Raw genomic sequence first — 20,176 nt, forward strand, 5'->3', positions numbered from 1 at the left:
TCTCATGAGCATCATCAAGATACATAATGCTGGAGCATATCCGAGGAGAAATAGAGTTTCTAAGCCATGTTACAATCATGCTATTGCACCGCAACCATGCTGGAAATAACAAATCATCATCATGTGGCCGACGAAGAGCTCCATTGATGAAGGCGATCTTATTCTTTGCTACAAGAGCAGTGTTAACCGATCGGCTCCAATGAATGTAGTTAGATCCAGTGAGCACATGAGGAACTAGCTGCAAACTTGGATTATCGCTGGGATGAAGGTAGTATGGACTAGAAGAATCCTCCATAGGAGAAGATTGAATCACATTGGCGTTGGAGTTTGAAGTGCTACCACGCGCCATGGTGAAATGAAGATTAAATGAAGAAGTATAAGATAAAGTGATTGAATCAGCGGAAGAAGTTCTAATCACATCTGATACCATGTAGAAAATATAGAATGTGGATTCATATGATCCAAAAGGAATGAAATCGATCTTATTGAATGATTCATCAGAAAATTACAAATGAGAGAGCTATTCTATTTATACAAAGAAATGAGCTAAGAGAGCAAACAAAATATCTTCTAACTAACTCTATAACAAACTAGTTTCCTAACTAACTTCTCAACTAACTCATCAAAATATCTAGTGATGACATGACAATGACACAGCGTGTATGAGAAGTGAGAGCACGGGAGCTTCATGTTGATGGCAGAAACGTTGCATGCATGGAAGGAAGTCGACGTTGGCTTCATCATCTTTCACATTTAGCATGATCCACACGTTTCAATAAGGCCGCAATCACGCATAATGTGCACACAAGCAACCTTATTGTGTGTGCTCTAACTATGAGATTTTTTTTGTGCATACATCATTTTAGATAACTTCTATTACTATTTTGTTATATGAAAATTGAAATTAAAATAAAATTAGAGACTCATTTAATAAACAGGGAGTTATGATTCCAAAGTGAAAAGCATAAATATATTGATAATATTTCATTCCTATCAACAGTACACGCAGTCAAGAGCTTCACCAACAACCATGGTTTGTAATCTAAAACATGTAGACATGTACTTTGGTACCCTTTATGGAATCTGTGAATGACGTTTCTTGATTCCACCAGCTGATCCATCGCGGATGACCTAACATAGACTCTAGTAAAAACTGGGCACAGTAACATTGGCATGTCTGTATCACCCATCAAAGGCAAGACAGAGCTGTCCCATCACATTACAACACAGTTTTGTTTTGAAAACCACTTTTTCACTTTGACTGCCTTCACAAATGGCAACTGTTCCCTCTCCTCTCCCCGCATGCCACCCCTCTCTCTCCCCATCTAGGCAAACCCTTTCCCCCTTTTCTTTTGGTTTATGCATGCAGCCTTATCACTGACCAGACCAACCCATGAATTCCCCCATTAAATTCCTCATTCTCAAACACACTTTTTTCACAAATCCATATATTGAGAGGAGAGAATTTCTTACCTTATGGCTTCTTCTGTCTCCTTTGTTGTCGTCTCGATTCTTGTCCTTTGTGGTGGAGCTGCGTGTTATGATAGCTCCGGCGGCGGAGAGATGGAGGAGGAGGAGCTGTTTGGGCTGTTTGAGGTGATGGGGTCGCTGTTGGAGGACCCCACTTGGGCGCAGATGCACCCGCTGCCGTGCACCGATACGCCGTGGCCGGGTGTGGAGTGTGGGCTTATGGAGGAAACCGACGTGTTCCACATCACCAAGATTCATGTAGGAGACGACGTCGTTTCACCGCCGTGTAAAGCTTCTGCGAAAATCTCCGACTCTCTCCTCAAATTGCCATACCTTCGAACTCTCTCTCTTCTCAATTGCTTCACCGATTCAGAGGTGTCTTTAAACAAACGCCTCTTTCAATCTCTCACCTCTTTAGAGCACTTGACTCTGGAGTCGAATCCTGCCCTAATCGGGGAGATTCCGTCGACGATCTCGAATATATCGTCGCTCAAAACGCTGTGCCTGTCGCAGAGCAATCTCAGCGGCGGAATTCCGAAGGAGATTGGAAATCTGGTTAATCTGCAGCAGCTCGTTCTCAGCCGTAACAATTTAACCGGTGCGATTCCAGGAGAAATTGGAGGTATGGAGAAGCTCACGATTCTCGATCTCAGCTTCAATTCGTTGGATAATACGCTGCCGAGCTCGATCGGCGGCCTCGCGTCCCTCGAGAAGATCGATCTGAGCTGGAACAGACTCCGAGGAGCTCCGCTGCCGGAGCTGAGGAATTTGACGAGGCTAAGTTTGTTAGATCTAAGCCACAATTCATTCACAGGTCCCATCCATGAAAGCCTCTCGGGAATGCAGCAGTTACAGTACCTAATCATGGAATCTAATCCGTTAAATTCGAAATTCCCCTCCTTCGCGAGCTCACTCACACGTCTCGCGGTTCTGAGCCTCTCGAGCTGCGGCCTCCACGGCCCGATCCCGAGCGTTTTCTCGAGTTTAACTAACCTGACGGCGCTGTCGCTCGACGATAACCGCCTCAACGGCGCGGTTCCGGCGGAGATCGGATCGCTGCGGAATCTCGACACGTTGAATCTGAGCAGGAATCATCTGAGCGGGCGGCTGATGTTTCCACCGGATTTCATGAACAGGATCGGGCAGCGCCTCGATATTCGAGAGAACGACGGCTTGTGCGCGGATCTGGCGATGAGGACGAGCAATACGAGCTCGAGACTGCAGCAGAACCCTAGCTGTGATGATGCTGTGATATTTGCTGCGCCTAGCAACAAAACAATGTCGGCGGATCATACAAACGATGGAAGTTCTGTGAATTTGAAGCCGGATTTGTACGACGGTGGTGATGATTCGAGCTCAGATCACAGTGATTCCGATACTGGAATTGTGATTTTTGTTCAATTTGTGTTGCTGGTATTTTTGTTGCTAACCTCATGAATTATTGTATCCATGGCTTCTTTGTGTTTAGGCTAATCCATTAATTTGACATTATTTTCATCAATTTTATAATAAGGCGGGAAACCTAGTAGTTCAAGATAAATTGTTTAGAGATTAAAATAAGCCTCGGGATAAAAGTATTAGCTAGGACATTTTTCGATTTTTACTTGTCATCCTTGCGTAGGGATTGCATACTAACCTTCTCTGTATCGTTCCAATTTTATTGGATATCCCGCTTGTTGTCGTCCCACTCCATCGAACGAGCTAGCAACCCACAATTGCATGAGATTTGCGGTCGAGCTAGCAAAACAATAAATAATGATATTGTCTCAAAATTAAAATTTCCATCGAGCTAATCTCACTGGATATGACTTAATCTTATCCCATCTATCAAAATGACTAAACATCTCATAAATGTTGGGAGTTGGGACTATCACAATGCTGTTAGTAGGACCATGTATTGTGATAAGATTGAATTCTAAAAATGAACTTTTTTCTTAGGCGGCACAGTATTTTATATTTATTTTGTGTTAAATTGAGAGAATAAAGTAAAAAAAGGAATAAAGTAGAGATAAAAAGTATTTTTCCTTTTAAATAATGAATTATTTTAATTAGAATAAACTAAAAAGAAAGGTAATTAATTTGGTCTTTGGTCATGTGTTAGAAATGATATAGTGAAAGTTTTTTTTTTCATGGAGTTGTTGAGTCCCATAAGAGATATTTACTTTGTTGGGAAAATCTTTATTCAGAAGTCAGAAACTAAAATAAGAATGTCGTAATATGTGTGGGGTAAAAAAGTCAGACTATTTCTGAATTCTGACTTACTAAAAAGGAAACATATTAATTAGTTTCATTATTGTGTATTGTAGATGGTTTGTACTTTTGTTTTTATTTCTTAATGGTAGTTAATAGATTGGGCCTAAGTTGGGCTACCCACAGCAAGTCTGATTGATTTGGGCCGAGTAACATTAATTATTCTACAGCATTATTTCACTATACCTTATAGTAAAAGATCTAAAAAGATTTAATGGAGTGCAATAATTCGATTCAAATTGTATCCACCTAAGAAATGCTAAACTAGTGTATATATGAAAATAATAAAATCCTAAATATTCTAATCCAAAGATCAGTGGCTCGAATGAATACTACTCCATCTGTCCCTTAAAATTTGGCACCATTTGATCCGGTACGGGTTTTAAGAAATGTAATAGAAAGTGAGTTGAAAAAGTGAGTGACATATGAGTCCTACTTTTATATATTAGTTTTAAAATAAAATGTGAGTGGGAATGAGTTAGTGGAATGTGAGGTCCACTACCAAAAATAGTAAAAGTGAAAGATGACAAATTTTTAGGGACGGACGAAAAAGGAAATAAGTAACAAATTTTCAGGGACGAAGGAAGTAGTACATGTTACTAAAAAAGGGCTAGGAAAACCACTTAAAACTCACTAACACCTGCATATGAAACATTCTACTCAGATCCAGTAGAGCGCTCACATTGTCTGCATACCCAAGCTGGTTTTCGCTCCTGCACATGCAACAATTTTATTTCGGCTCTTACCCTTTTTTATGAAAATAAAAGGCACAAACCATGAGTAGTGGTGAGAATAAGTTCACAAAGCGGCAAAATCAAGTACAAGGTTAAAATAAGCTTTACCTCAGAGAATTTATATAAAAGAAAGTTTCTAAATAACATAATGCACTCGACAGATAGAGCCAACTTCAAATCGCATTCATTGTGGAAAAGATAGCAGTGACGTTGCAGTTCAATAATTCACTAACCACTTATAGAAAAAGTTTATACTATTGGGGAAAAAAGAAATTTGCATGAAACTAAAAAAAATTGATAGGAAAAACCATGAAGTTTAATTTCGCCGATCTTAATTTGGAAAAATTCGATTTTAATATGAAAGCTGAAATTTAAGAGCATCACTAACGACCCGGGTCCCGGCCCGCTGCCCCCCGCCTTAAACCCCCCAATTTCCGTCCTGGGACGGTCCCGGGTCCGGTCCGTCCCTGCGTTAGGCGTGCCCGTGCCGCAAATGGAGAGTCCCGGCCCCGGCGTTGGAGATGAAGAGGGCCGTGACCCGTTGCCCCAATTTCTGATTTTTTTTGCATTTGGAAGAGGGAGGGAGAGAGGAAGAAGAGGGAGGGAGAGCTCCCCAGTTTGATTTTCTAATTTTTTTTTATTTTTTTGCATTTTTTATATTCTAATTTTTAATTTTTTTAGTTTATAATTTATTATTTTTGAATAAAAAATGAATTTCTCGTGTTATAATTGTTCAACGTTTTCAATTTTTACAAGTTGTGGCATGAGATGATGTCTGCAGGGTTAGAGGAGTTGTGGCCTGAGACTCAAATTTAGGGAATGATGACGTGGAGGGGACTTGAGACCTGAATCCGAGCCGAGGTTGTGGATGCTCTAAAATTATTATAAATCTTTTTATTAAGAGTATTTATGAATTTGACAACAAATTCAATCACATAATCAATTTTAATATTAAAAAATGCATGTATAGTAGTATAACACATAATTATTTCAGTTTGCAATTACATTAATATAATATATACTTTCAGTTTATCACTTAATATTAATTTGCTGATTCATAAATCATAAATATAGCTGTTGAATCAATATCCTAAACTAATATGTTTTCAATGTCAATTGTTATTAATGTATTTACAAATTGATAGTATGATTTTCAATTCTTAAGTTCTTATTCTAAAAAATCTTACTCGAATTATCCTCATATAACACTTCATTCGGCTCACTACATGTGAAACATTTACTTTATAACACGAGGAGGTTATGTAAGCTGCTGTGTGAATTAAATAGAAAGAAAATAAAATAAAGAGATGGTGCGACTTTTATTATAGAAAATATATCACTTTTGTGAATTAAATTAAAGGAAGATAAAGTAGGGATCGTGTGACTTTTATTATAGAAAATATACTCCCTCCATCCACGAAAAATAGGATACATTGTGAATGACATGAGTTTTAATGTAGAATTGGTAAAATAAGAGAAAATGGATAAAAGTAAGAGGGAAATAGTGTTGGTGGAATGTGGAATCCATATTATTAGTAAGAGAGAAGGGAAAAAAGTAAGAGTGGAGTTGTTGAAAACTTTCATTTTTTAAATATGCTCTATTTTCATGGACAATAAAAAAATGACAAATGTACTCTATGTTTCGTGGACAGAGGGAGTATCATTTTAACCGGATAACTAATACTCCACTAAAATGTATGATAAATGTTTAGGTGCGGTGTAATTGTAAATAATATTAAATTCATGAATTTTGTGGACGAATTTTAAAATGATTGAATATATACTAAAATTTGATGAAAATTTACATTTACTCCTATAATTGGACAAAAGAATAATTTACTTACTAGTAAAAAATATGTTAAGAAATGGGGTAGTATAATTGACAACCACCAACTTCGTCACACTAATTTGTCGTTATTCCATTGTGTAAATTCTTCATTGCATCAAACACTATAATGTTTTGGTTGGACTGCTTAAATCTCAACTGCGTATCATATTTGAACTCTCTCCGAATTCTCGAATTTCTTTGGCGTTGCTGCGATTGAGCGTAGTTGTTGTTGCACTCTTTTTACACTCGGTACTCTGCTTTTTCTTTCAGATTTTTGCATCTAATCTTCAACCTCTTCAATTCCAATAACACCAATCTTTTTCCCTTTTTGTGCTTTTCAATGTGATTTGATATGTTCGATGTTCCCTCTTTTGAGCTGATTTTATTCTGCGGGTGTTTCGCTTTGAAGATTCACGTGATTCATCAACTCGAATACTTGTCACCTTTTGTAGCAGTTAATGTATAATCATTGATGGTGAAATCGATTGCTCTTTACTTGCTGATTATTCAGTAGATTGATTGGAGCGAAGAATCTATTGGACCCTCTTTTGCAACTCTGTTCAATAAGGCGTTATTTGGATTTTCTGTAATCAATGTGTGCTAATTAATTTGGGCGTTTAGGGATTCAATTACTGGAGTTTGTTAATTCTGTTTATTGTGTGGTAATGGCTGAATTTGGAGGGTTGTTTTAACTTTATGATGTTTGGTGTTTTATTGCTTGTTGATGATGATGCAGGGGAATATGGAGAACATTACCAATGTTATGGAGTTTGAGGCCATTGCAAGGGAGAAATTGCCCAAGATGGTTTACGACTATTATGCGTCTGGTGCTGAGGACCAGTGGACTCTCCAGGAAAACCGCAACGCCTTCTCTAGGATACTGTAATGTGCCTCCAAAATTGCTTCAGTCTGTGTTCATGGGAAACTTTCTATGTGTTTTTACTCTAGAATGAAGAAATAAGCACTAGTGTCTATTTGGTATTGCAGATTTTGTGTTAAGATTCCGTTTCGTTGATGAGTATATGCTGTAGAAGATCGTTTAGTTGTTGGTAGAGCATATGATGTTTATATCTTGGCCTTATAAGTCATTTTTTTTCCAATTGTGTGCAAAAAATCGGAGAAACCTAACAATTAGAATTGTATCTTTGGCATTTTCTAATCTTTCAAAAATCGTTTGTAAGAAACAAGAACTGGGATTTAGTACATGCCCTCTGTTGTTCTTTAGCTCTGAAATTCTGTCATTGACATAGGTTTCGCCCTCGCATTCTGATCGACGTTAGTAAGATTGATACAAGTACCAACGTTTTGGGTTACAATATATCAATGCCGATCATGGTTGCTCCAACAGCAATGCAGAAAATGGCACATCCTGAAGGTACAGATGCTGTATCATTGTAGATGTGATTCCAACGGAACTATGTTCGTGCACAGCATTTTGTTATGACATGCAACAGTTTAGAATTTCGAAAGTTTGATATTTACCATATAAGTATGATGAATTATTGTATGTACAATAAAGAAATCTGACCTGTAAACTATGTTTATTTGGCATATATAACATTTTCTTCGATTTCTGGTTTTGTACTTCATCAGGCTTTGCTCATAAAACCTCTGGCTGAATTTTCGTTTTTCTGAATTAAAATTTCACTTTGCTGCAGGGGAGCTTGCCATAGCAAGGGCGGCATCAGCTGCTGGCACCATCATGGTTTGAATTTGATGTTTTTTTTTCATTTTCTTTTACCTATTTCTTAAATCACTATATGAATGGTTAAGACTGGGAGAAGGAAAGCAGAAAAGTTTGACATGATTTCTACATTTTTATAACCATACTACTAAATGATGTTTCGTTGGTAATAGACACTATCCTCATGGGCTACATCCAGCGCAGAAGAAGTTTCCTCAGCTGCATATGGCATTCAATTCTTTCAGCTCTACGTAAGTTGGAGTCTCATCTTTGTTCTTCACCGGATATTGCTTCTCGATTTTAATCAGCATATGAAAAGTCCAGAAACTTCTTTCATATCTAATTGCTACTTCTCATAGCACAAGCATTTGAATTTGCAGATACTTTCAGTACTGTTATGTTGATCAGCTACATGAGCTATGATTGCTATATAAATTTTAATCCGTTTCACTTTTTCCGTGTTATTACATTTATAATTTTTTTGTCAGTTGAAGTCAGATCTTCCTTTTTCGTGGAATCTGGAGAGTTGAAACTCAGGAAATTCGTTTTTGATGTTTGAATCGTATTTTCTTAACAAAGTAGTACTTGAATTAATCAGAGATATCTTACATTCGATGTAGGTTTTCAAAGACAGAAACATTGTTCAACAGCTTGTGAGAAGGGCTGAAAAGGCCGGCTTCAAGGCAATTGCTCTTACAGTTGATACTCCAAGACTCGGCCGAAGGGAAGCTGATATCAAGAACAGGTGATTTCAGATATGTTTCTACACTTATTGATAGTAGCTAGTGCTTTTTCTATCACGATCAGCGACTAAAGCTTTTATTTATGTCCTATAGATTCGCCTTGCCACCCCACTTGACACTAAAAAATTTCGAAGGCTTGGATCTTGGCACTATAGACAAGGTGAATAATTTCAACATTATTTCTCTCATTGTTATGCTTCAATATCAGTAAAAATATCTTGGGATGACTGCAGAGTAACGACTCTGGACTAGCTACATACGTTGCTGATCAAGTCGATCGGTCCCTTAACTGGAAGGTAAGAACACTATTGTGCTCATACAATTCTTACAAGAAATGATTTGACAAAAACACCTAAAGCTATTTGGTGTGATTCGATACACACAGGATGTGAAGTGGCTTCAATCGATAACTAAGTTGCCAATTCTAGTGAAGGGCGTGCTAACTGCAGAGGACGGTATGGCTCATCTTCTAGAAACTTAAACAATGTAATTTTTCGTCTTCCATTCTAGCCACGGGCGTACCCTAACGCTGTTGCTGTTATGTCTGGTTTTACTTGTTTGCACAATGTTAGCCCGCCTGTCCGTACAAGCAGGGGTAGCCGGGATCATTGTGTCGAACCATGGAGCTCGACAGCTCGATTATGTTCCTGCGACCATCATGGCCTTGGAGGAGGTAGTCAGAGCTGCAGAGGGCAGAATTCCTGTTTTTGTAGATGGAGGAATCAGGCGTGGAACCGACGTCTTCAAAGCGTTAGCGCTCGGAGCGTCTGGTGTTTTTGTAAGTTTGGAAACTTCAACAGCTCATTTTTGCCTATTTTTTTCTATGGTTTATTGAGGTGTTGTTTTTTCATTGATGGCAGATCGGAAGGCCGGTAGTTTTCGCGCTGGCAGCTGGCGGCGAGGCGGGCGTGAAGAAAGCCATTGATATGCTGCGTGATGAGTTTGAGCTGACGATGGCGCTGAGTGGGTGTCGGTCGATCAAGGAAATTACGCGGGCCCATGTCGTGACACCATGGGACGCGGGAAGTCCTCGTGTGGCACCGCGCTTGTGAGCAATTGCATCTGCACCAACCGCATATGCAAGAACAAAGAAGGAGGTGTGGGAAATCAAGAAATCAAATCTCATTTGTGTGGTGTTTTTTGCTGTTGTGTGTGAAAACGTGTTGTGTTGGATTTGTTTAGTTGGTGTGCAGAATAATTTGATTCCGATTCTTATTTGGTCAAAAATAGTGATGCTTTCCTAAATATTTTAATTTGACACTTCTATATGTATACTAAAATATGGGCCACTTTTTTTTAATTTTTTTCGTTAAGAATAAAGTGAAATGAATGTGAAACTTACTCGCAATTTAATTTTAGATTCTTATTCCAGATTGTCATAATTAATATGATAGCCCCCATATTTCACTCATTCTCAATATAATTATTTGATGATCTTATAATAATGTCATTAAGTTTCAGTCATATCATATCATATAATGACCAAAATATGTTGATCTTATTTCTGCATTAATATATGATCTGTGTTTGATTATACCTCCTTAAAATACACCTTTTAATTTGTTTAGAGAGAAATAGCTTCGTAAAGTGAAAATGCAGTAAAAACACAATTTAATCAAGTGAAAATTGGCATAAAAATTATGAAGTTTTGATCAAATTTTAGTTTTTCTCACAACTTAAAAAATGGAGTTCGCTTTTGTTTGCAGTTACCACAAATTGAAAATGTAGGTACAATTGAATCAAATATGATAGTTGGAAAATCATACGTCTGTTCATACAAAAAATTAAATGACGTCGTTTGACTGAAAAATATCACAAATTTTATTAATTTATAAGTTAATTTTTAATATCATGGCGTAGATTGAAATTTAAATAAAATTCATATTTCTTTTCATTAATTTACACTTTATCTATCAATCAAACAACAACAATTCTTCACAAAAAAAGAAGAAGCAATTTAATAAATTATACTATTTCCCAGCAACTAATTTACATCGAATATTAATCAAACCTTTTCTAAACATCCCAATACAAATAAATATTCCCTTAATATGCATCTAATCTCGTCGCCTATAACCACCAACGACAGCAATCAAATCAATTAACCAACTCCAAAATATCCAATACCTAATTAACAAACAATTAACTAAATAATCAATGGTGTGTGTGATCTAGTATGGAGATATTGATTGAGCCCTAGTCTTTCTCTTCTCCAGAAATCTCTGCAGCGACCTCTTCATCGACATCCCCGTCGCCGCGCCGTACACCGGCGAATTCATCGCCGCCGCCGACGGCGAATTCTTGCTCCATTTCCCCTCCATTTCTCCGCTCGCCAGCGATATTATCGTCCTCGCCTGCGCCATCACAATTTTCATTCAATTTCAAGCGCAACCAATTATGTTGAAATTGAAACTAAAAATACGGCAAATCCATAAGAAAATAAAAAGACACGAATTTTGGTCAAATTCTAGTTTATCCAACTACTTAAAAAATTGGCCCTAAAAACACATTTAGGTGAAATTGTATCTCATTTGACATCTGAATAATTCCAAGTACGAGACTACTAGTAAAATTTATTTTCTGAATAAGACTGTTTGATAAGAAAGACGAGATAAAGATAAAATATGACACATTTTAGGTCGGATAACTTTAAAATAAGAAAGCTTATCCTAGGAAACGGATTTTTAAGGTTGACGAGCGGACCAATTTGACCAAAATTCATGATTTTCCGATAATTTCGCCTGAAAATAAAAACATGAAATGAGGTTTTTACCTGAAGCTCTGTACCATCACACGAAACAACTTTTCCATTGTAGAAAATCGTTAGCTGCTGCGTTTTGTTTGGACTCTCATTCATATCCAAGTGGCTGCGATCGGAGAGATGGAAGGAGACGGAAGGTGTAAGGAGGCGAAGCTCCAAATTGCAGTTGCGCTTCATGATCAAGAGATGAATCTATTAATTAATCGAGGGTTTGTTTTTGTGTGTGTGTGTGTTTTTTAGAGAGAGAGAGAGAGAGATGGGTTGGTTTGAAGGAGGAAATGAGCGATGGAGGAGATTCTTATAAGAGGAATCTAAATGAGACACGACACTCATACGGGTTTGCCCCCCGCGGAGAAAAATTAAATAGTGAAAGATAAAGACAGCAGTTTGGGAAATAAAATAAATATGTATCACGTGTTCCATGAGGGCGGGTATTTGAAGTCTTGAGCTTGAACTAGACAGCGGTAAATTCGCACGTGCTTCAGTTAAGTCGGCCATAACTTTCCGCTGTTTTGGACACTCATTTTTTTTTAAATTTTGTGATTTGAGGGGTCGAGTTGTTATGATTGGATGAATTGGATTTTTAGTCACCAAATTATGTGGGTAATGTTATCAGCGCCGTAATTATTGGACGTCATGTATATAATCGGTTTTTTTTAGTGACCAAATTTTATACAACAAAAAATTAGTTTATTTGAAAAAAAATACTCTAAGTTTTTTATGCATTTAATTAAAATATATGGATGCATATATAGTACATGGAAAGTGTATAATATTGTGGTCATATATTTATGATTTGTGTATAATTTTTTTACTTTTTAAAAACTATAAATATAATTAGTGCATATTTTAATTCAAATTTGAAAAACAATAGAAAAGAAATTCAAATATAAAAAAAAATGAGATTAAAGGCTAATAAGTCTTTTTAACTTGTCCACTTACTATATTTATTATTTTAATATATAATTAATTAATCAAATTATTAATATAACCTTAGTACAAAATTTGGTGGTTTATCATCACTCTTTTTTGTAAGTGATGTTATAAAAATAAAATAAATAATATATAAATTTATTTATTACGGTTCGGTTTAATTTATTAGTACTATGTATGATTGGATAAATAAAAGACAAATTTCGTCTCATGGTTGAGGTATTTATCTGAAAAAGATCCCACAGTTGAGGTAAGTACCATTTAATATTTCAATAATACTATGCAGCCATAAATTGGTTTAATAGTGAAAAACCGGTTTTTGTATAAGTTCCGGTTCAATGCTAATTACTCTTACTTTTATACTCCTTTATTAATCTCCCTCGCATTCCTTCCCTCTCAACTCTTCTTTTTTACTTTTTGATTTTTTTGTTTTCTCTGAAAATTTTAAATAGATTTTGTAAAAGTTTATGAGAAATTATCAAGTGTTTTACATTTATTTTCAGATTATGTAAATTTTTTTTGGAGAGATTTAGGATAAGAAGTAGGGAATGTATATGTGTTTTAAAAAATGCCTAAATGAGTTCATTATTTGTTTTTTTTTCAATTCTCCTTGTGGCAAGCTTATAGTAGTATCATCTTCTTTGGATATTGGATTCAAAGCTGAATATATGCTTTTGAACAAACAAACGAAAAATATTATTGAACTCTTGGGCATAATTTAAAGAGAAACAAATGCTCAAGCTTATAATTTAGCACTAACTTAATCCATAAATCCCAATTAGAATGAATTTATTTTCAGCACATTGAGTAAAAGATAAATTGAATTAAATATCAAAATATTCCCAGTTGATCAATTGGATATAAAATGCAATTAAATCCCATATTTAATTTAGGATCAAAGATCAATTAAAAAGAGTGTATCAAATTAATCTAATATTTGATTGAGTAGATATATTGAAAACTCAATTGCTTTAAATCTAAAATTTGGTTCAATTAACCTTGACATTTATTTTAGCATACTAAATGTCCAATTGAACAATTGGATATAAAATAACTTGATTCAAATCTAAATGCCCATTTAATTTAATGTTTAACTTATTCAGTTAAATCTAATACGGGGTACTAAACTTAATTGTTTAATTGAATAGTCAACTTAACTTTCATCCAACTATTTTGATTAGTAAGGAAATTTCTAATGTAATTGGTGGTTGATTAAATAAGAATTTGAATGTTGTTAGTTTAATTATAAGAAAATATATAGATTAATTATTAAATAAGAATTTGAATGTGATTAAGTTCTCTATCATTACAAAACTAATAGATTAACCTTTGAATTATTTTCATCGAACTATTATTAAAAAAATTATAATGAAATTAAAGTTTGATTAAGTTAAAATATAAACATGCTTAAATTCTAATATCATAAGACGGTCAGATTAATTATTGAAATTTTCTTGCCCAATAATTGAATCTTATAAATTGTTTAATGCGGACAAGCTCTAATATCGCAACATATATTATAGATATACTAGTGATTATTTTCATCCATCTATTTCAATTGTTATAGAAATTGTAATGATATTAGTGCTTGGTTAAATAATATTTTTAACTTGATTAATATTTAATATCACAAAATAAATAGACCAGTTATCAAATTATTCTCATCCAACTATTTTATTTTAAAAAGAATAACATTTGTGTTTGATTAAACAAATCTTTTAATGTACTTAAGACCTAATAAGACAAGGGATTGATCAAACACTGAATTATTTTCATCCAATTACTGGGTTTGTAAAAAATCCCTAGTGACATTAGTGTTTTATTAAATTTTTTTATATGCTTAAGATTATATCACAAAATAGATATACTAGTGAATTATTTTTATTAAACTATTTGATTCACAAAATGATCCTAATAATATTAGTGTAAATAAATTTTTAATATGATCAAGATCTAATATCCCAACATAGATACATAAATTAATGAATTATATTCATCCTACTATTTGATATGTAAAATTCTAATGACATTAGTATTTGAAATAAATAGAACAATGAGTTAACTATTCGCATCCAACTATTTGATTTGTATAAGAAATTCTAATGACATTAGTGTATGATTACACATATCTTTTAAAGTGCTTAAGATCTAATATCATAAAAATAGATAGATCATACCGAATTAATTTCATCCAACTATTTGATTTGCAAAAAAAAAAATCTAATGAAATAAGTGTTATACTACATAATTTTATATGTGCTTAATACGTAATTTCACAAAATAGGAAGATCAATTAGTGTTTGATTAAATTATTTTTTTATTGTGGTTAAATTTAATACTATCAAAACATAGATATATAAAGTAATGAATTATTTTCATTCAGTTATTTGACTGGTAAAAGAAAATTTAGACATTAGTATTTGAGTAACTAATTATTTTATGTGATTAAGATATAATATCACAAGATAAATAGAACAGTTAATGAATTGTTAAAAGAAATTCTAATATCATTAATATTTGATTAAGTTGATTTTTTAATATGATTAAATCTCTATGCATATACATATATATAATAGTAGTAATAAAATGAAATATGCCAATGAAAAAGAAGTTTTCTCCATATTTATACGCCACCTCTTGTATTAAATGATTATTATATTTTTAGGAAATGAATTACTCTAATAGCTACTGTAATGTAATTTGTTTTGTTAATTTTTAATGTTAATAAGTGAATCTAAAAGATTTTGTATTGATTTCTGACATTGAAACTCTAAAACGTGTAATTAATGCAATAACTTTAATTTAAAATTTCAACTCTAAAAAGATGGGGATTCTACTATAACCGAAGTACGGTGGATGGTTAATGAAGTCATTTTAAGTTATCCGCTAACTATAATTTATATTTTAATATATAATTAATACTACAATTTACTAATATAACCTTTTATGGCGGACTATAATATGACAATTTAGTATCACTCTTAATATTTATTGTTTTATTTTTGGGAATGAAATGTCCTAAAATAATTCTGGCAATGATAATATAAAGGTGGCAACTAAAATTATACAGTGACTACTAAATAACGTGTTGACTATCCAAAATTACATATAAATTACTCAACTATAGTATATTTTGACTGGCGTGTCGATATACCACCACCATAATTTTTTTAGCATATTTTATTCCAAAAAAAACACATGATAATAACTTAAATGATGAGACAATTTTTGGTAAATGTTCCAAAAAATGAGACAAAATTAACTCTTTAACCTCTGGATAAATTGGATTTTAGTCACTTAGTTACATGGGTAATGTTATCATAGTGCCGTAATTATTAATGGTGGTAGTGTATATATTTGGGCTGTTAACATTATAATTGGTGGAAAAAATATAAAAAACTAAATATTTAATATATATTAAATAAATTTATTATATTACGGGCTTGGTATTTTGGTGTGATTTATTAAAAAAGGCTAAAATGTTTGAGGAGTTGATCACGATTAAAAGAAGGACAAATAACAGATGTAAGACCAAGGGTGCAGCCAAATGACCTTTGAAGATGTTATCTTTTCTTGCCTTCGGTTTATTGTTTAGTAAATTTATTTTTTGTCTTATTTGCTTTGTGGTTTTGTATCTTGTGATGTGTGCTTTGGATGAGGGATGTGTGCCTTCTTTTTTGGTTGTTGGTTTTGGGTGAACACTAGGTTTTTTCGCTGAGTTTGGCTAGATTGTGTTTTTCATGTACTGGGTTTGTTGGACTCTTACTCACCATTCTTTGGTTTAAGCTTTTAATTTATAAAAAAAAATCAAATAATATATTTCAAACTGAAACCAAAACTACATAGTATATAATAGATTTAGTCCGATTAAATTTAATACTAATTTAGGATTTAAATTGAATCATGTTCATCCCTAATTAACGAGAGTTAACAACGACAAACATGTGTATGTTTAAATAAACAATGTTTACATGTAATTAATTGCGCATCTAAAATGCGGATAAATTCATGTTATTGAGTTGGTGAGAAAATAGAATATTATTTCATATGTTTAGCCGTAGTTTTTGGTTCTATGTTAATGAACACTTCGTTACAAATTTGGTCCTTGGCAATCAGTGGCGGAGCCAGAGATTTCATAATGGGGGGTCCAAAATTAAACTTCAAAAAAATTACATAAATTAAATTATAAGGTTCAAAATGTAAAAGTCAAATGCAATCACATCATAACATTTGTCTTCTATTCTTCATCTTCTGAAACCGCTGCATAATAGTTTCATTGGTAACTTTAACAAACACATCATTTTCGATGTAAGGAACTAAACAATCATTCAATAGTTGGTCTCCCATGTTATTACGTAGAGAAGTCTTGATGATCTTCATTGCTGAAAAGTCTCTTTCTACTGATGCAGTGGCAACTGGTAAGATCAATGACAACTTAACTAATGAATAAACCATTGGAAAAACTTCATGTTTCCTTGTAGAAACCATCTTTTGAGCAAGACCACTGATTTCTGATATTTGTGAAAACTTTTCATCTATGCGCACATCGAAAATAAAGTCCTCAATGTGTTGGGCTTGATTCATCAAATCCTCACATGCTAATTTGCACCTGTTATGAGCACTTTTATGGTTTCCAACATGATCTCTTAATCTTTCTTTCTTGCGCCAGACCGTAAATCCCCCTGATACAAAGCATCTTGTCCATTTCCGTAGAGTCTTGAAAAAAGATAGCAATATAAACAAAAAGCTGCTTCCTTTGTAACACTATATTCCAACCAATCCTTAAATTCATCAAACCAATGTGAGACAAATTTACGTTTTCGATTTTCATCTACTGTAGGACGAAAATCATGATTACGTGGTTGACACGGACCTTTAAGTAAGTAAGCTCTGCAAACTTGTTCTATTAAATTTGGTGGATAACTCATTATATCAGGTCGTTCTCCTGGATCACTTGGAAGATTATCTAAATCAACCTTACTTTTATCTTCATTCGATAATTCTTGAGGTTGAAGAAGTGAACGTTCAACTGATGAAGAATCAACGGAAGAAAGTTTATTGAAATAACGATCCATATACCTACAAAAATAGTCAACACTGATTAAGTTCAAAATATTTGATATTTTCTGTATGCAAAACTATTAACACACACATCAAATAAAGAAATGGAGTTAGAAAATTCCAACTACAGAACCACCGTAGTCCGTAGCCATTGAATTACATAAGCTATCTTCTTTCTCCCCCTTTGAATTATTATTGCAGCCAAACAAAAAAACAACCTATGTAGAAAAATTAATTGAATTATATTTGAGTTTTGAATATACCTAGTTCTAGTTTACCAGATTTCAGACTTGGAACGGCAGAATGAATACGCTAAATTTAGACTTGGATTGGAACGACAGAATGAATACGCTAAATTAAGAGGCACGATTCATATATATTTTGCTGAAACCTATCTCTAATATTATATTTATTATAAATTATAATTATTGTGAAATTACTAAAATACCCCTAAGTTTTTTAAGAATTAGTGGGGGGACCATGGGCCCCCCTGCCCCTACCCTCCCTCTGCCCCTGTTGGCAATCGTTACTTGAATATAGAAATGTAAGATGTAAGACTTTAAGTCTTTATTTGCTAAGTATTATTAAGATAGGAAATAATGAATGCAAATAGTGTTGTTCGCTTGTAAATATACGAACTTTCAATATATTTTTTGATATTTTCCAAACTTTGTAAATATACGAACTTTCAATATATTTTTTGATATTTTCCAAACTTTTATTTTTAAATCTATATACATGAATTCATTTTTTCTAACCCTCGACAAACAATTCCGGTCAAATTAAAGTGGAGTACACTTAGCATATATTATCACAATATCACTATGTGGTGAATTTGATAAATCAATATGACATGTTATTAGTCTGCAAATATACAAACTTTTGATATATTTTATATTTTTTCCTAATCTTTATTTTTACTAATTTAAATATATGAAAAATGAGTTTTTTCCCCAAATAAATAATTTCAATCAAAATAAACTTATATTTTTGAATTTTAGTATTTAATTTTTCCATAATGAACCTTTTTAAAATTGTACTATTGCTTTATTTCTAATGCCGAAGGCCAACATTGTATATTTGTATACGACATTTCCCTAATAAAAACGGAGTATATAAATAATGGAAAAGGAATACAACATCATTAACATGCATTCAACTATATTTCTTGAAATTAATTTCTAGACATTAATTTCTAGGCAGCTTCACCCCTGCCTCAACCTTTTTCTTCTTGTTGTGTCATTTTATAACGTATTTTAGGTGTTGACATTTATTAGCCGGCGAATTTCCTACTCCACAAAATTTATTTTCTGGATTTGTTGCTGTGTATATATATGATCAATAATATTCCACTTGGCACTATGCGTGAACTTTCTCACTACTTATACATAACACAATTTCAAGGAAAAGAAAATTTGCCAAACAATATGTCACAAATTGATAGAAAACGAAATATGAACCAGTTCAAAGTGGTCCATCCTTTTCGTAACTAGAGTTGCTATTATAAGATAAATCCTCGTGTTATTTTTTTTATCAACCAATATAATGGACTATAATTTTGCTATACAATATGTCAATATTTATGAAGCGGGGCCACAAAATTATAGATATTTTCTCTGTCATTATTGCTATTGGAAAAGTAATACTTTACTCAGTCAAACATGACTATATTTCACAAAGAAGCAAAAACGTTTTAATGATTCAGAACTCTTTGTCTACCAATCTAGTTAGAGGCAAACTTTGATAAATTCTTCTACGTGCATTTAGAAATTTCCAGCAAGTTATTTAATAGTCAACGAAGTCTACTTCAAGTAGAAAAGGTGAAGTATCACCACATCAAAAATAAGATATTGGTATACCAAATTAATTTGTTCATAAATACAGAATTTGACAATTTAAGATAAAATATGACTTTTTTAATGTAAAAAAAGAGGTTTAAACCATATAAGACGAGCAAGGAGGTTCATTAATACAAGACGAATCAACACAGAAGAGAAGAGAAGACCTAATTAATAACAGTACAATATGACAACTCACGAACATTACATGTCAACACGGATAAAAATTCAGCACAAATCACAGACAATAAGAAAGAGCTGAAGCGAAAAGAGGGAAAAACAACTAAAATATCAAGTTCAAATCTTTCTCAGTCTTTGTGTCTTAATCTCTTTCACCGATTTCCTCGTAATAAAATATAGTAATACTTTCTTCGTCGTAGAAATTCATTTCTTTTTGGTCCGTCCCCTAAAAACGAAACTTTCTATTTTAGGAAAAAAAAAATTCTCTCTAATGAGGTGGGATCCATTTTTCACTAATGCTCTTTTCTTTCTACACGCATCTCTCTTATTTTATCAATTTTGTCTTAAATCCCGTGCCATTTGAAAAGTTTCTATTTTTAAGGGACGAATAGAGTATATATTATACTAGTACAATATAAAAAGGGCTCAATTGATAACGATGATTAGGATATAAAACAAAGGCTTCATAATATTAAGGACCGATGTTGTACTTATGCAGATCTTTTGGTGTTTGAATCCCCACTTCCTACTTCAGATATATATAAAAAATAATTACACAATTTATAATTTATTAATAAATCAAATTACCACAATTTCAGTTGTATTAAATTATCAATTTTTTTTTCTCCTACTATAATATTTTTGTAAGATATAATAGACAAAGTTGTAGGAATAGGTACGAATATCAATTACT

The 20,176-nt window shown here is 33.3% G+C and overlaps 3 protein-coding genes and 1 non-coding gene across 4 annotated transcripts; 2 read left to right on the plus strand and 2 right to left on the minus strand.

The window, feature by feature from the left end:
• The first annotated feature begins 551 nt into the window (after positions 1-551).
• Positions 552-2,967, plus strand: LOC121753988 (receptor like protein 29-like). Its single transcript, XM_042149305.1, has one exon. It carries the CDS (start codon positions 1,477-1,479, stop codon positions 2,905-2,907), a length of 1,431 nt encoding a protein of 476 aa, XP_042005239.1. The 5' UTR covers positions 552-1,476; the 3' UTR covers positions 2,908-2,967.
• Positions 2,968-3,045: 78 nt separating this feature from the next.
• Positions 3,046-3,150, minus strand: LOC121756627. The gene has a single exon (XR_006041008.1). It is a non-coding gene; the product is annotated as a U6 spliceosomal RNA (small nuclear RNA).
• Positions 3,151-6,374: 3,224 nt separating this feature from the next.
• LOC121755817 (peroxisomal (S)-2-hydroxy-acid oxidase-like) lies at positions 6,375-10,046 on the plus strand. Its single transcript, XM_042151217.1, has 11 exons — positions 6,375-6,531; positions 7,019-7,164; positions 7,533-7,657; positions 7,941-7,987; positions 8,140-8,217; positions 8,587-8,711; positions 8,803-8,869; positions 8,943-9,005; positions 9,095-9,164; positions 9,282-9,487; positions 9,570-10,046. Exons 2-11 carry the CDS (start codon positions 7,025-7,027, stop codon positions 9,759-9,761), a joined length of 1,113 nt encoding a protein of 370 aa, XP_042007151.1. The 5' UTR covers positions 6,375-6,531; positions 7,019-7,024; the 3' UTR covers positions 9,762-10,046.
• A 597-nt stretch (positions 10,047-10,643) lies between these two features.
• On the minus strand, positions 10,644-11,750 carry LOC121753868 (protein TIFY 5A-like). The gene is made up of 2 exons (XM_042149136.1): positions 11,483-11,750; positions 10,644-11,063 (listed from the first exon to the last, which is right to left on the minus strand). Exons 1-2 carry the CDS (start codon positions 11,645-11,647, stop codon positions 10,881-10,883), a joined length of 348 nt encoding a protein of 115 aa, XP_042005070.1. The 5' UTR covers positions 11,648-11,750; the 3' UTR covers positions 10,644-10,880.
• Between the last annotated feature and the right edge of the window lie 8,426 nt (positions 11,751-20,176).

The sequence above is a fragment of the Salvia splendens genome, chromosome 11 (genome assembly GCF_004379255.2).
Source record: "Salvia splendens isolate huo1 chromosome 11, SspV2, whole genome shotgun sequence".
NCBI lineage: Eukaryota > Viridiplantae > Streptophyta > Magnoliopsida > Lamiales > Lamiaceae > Salvia > Salvia splendens.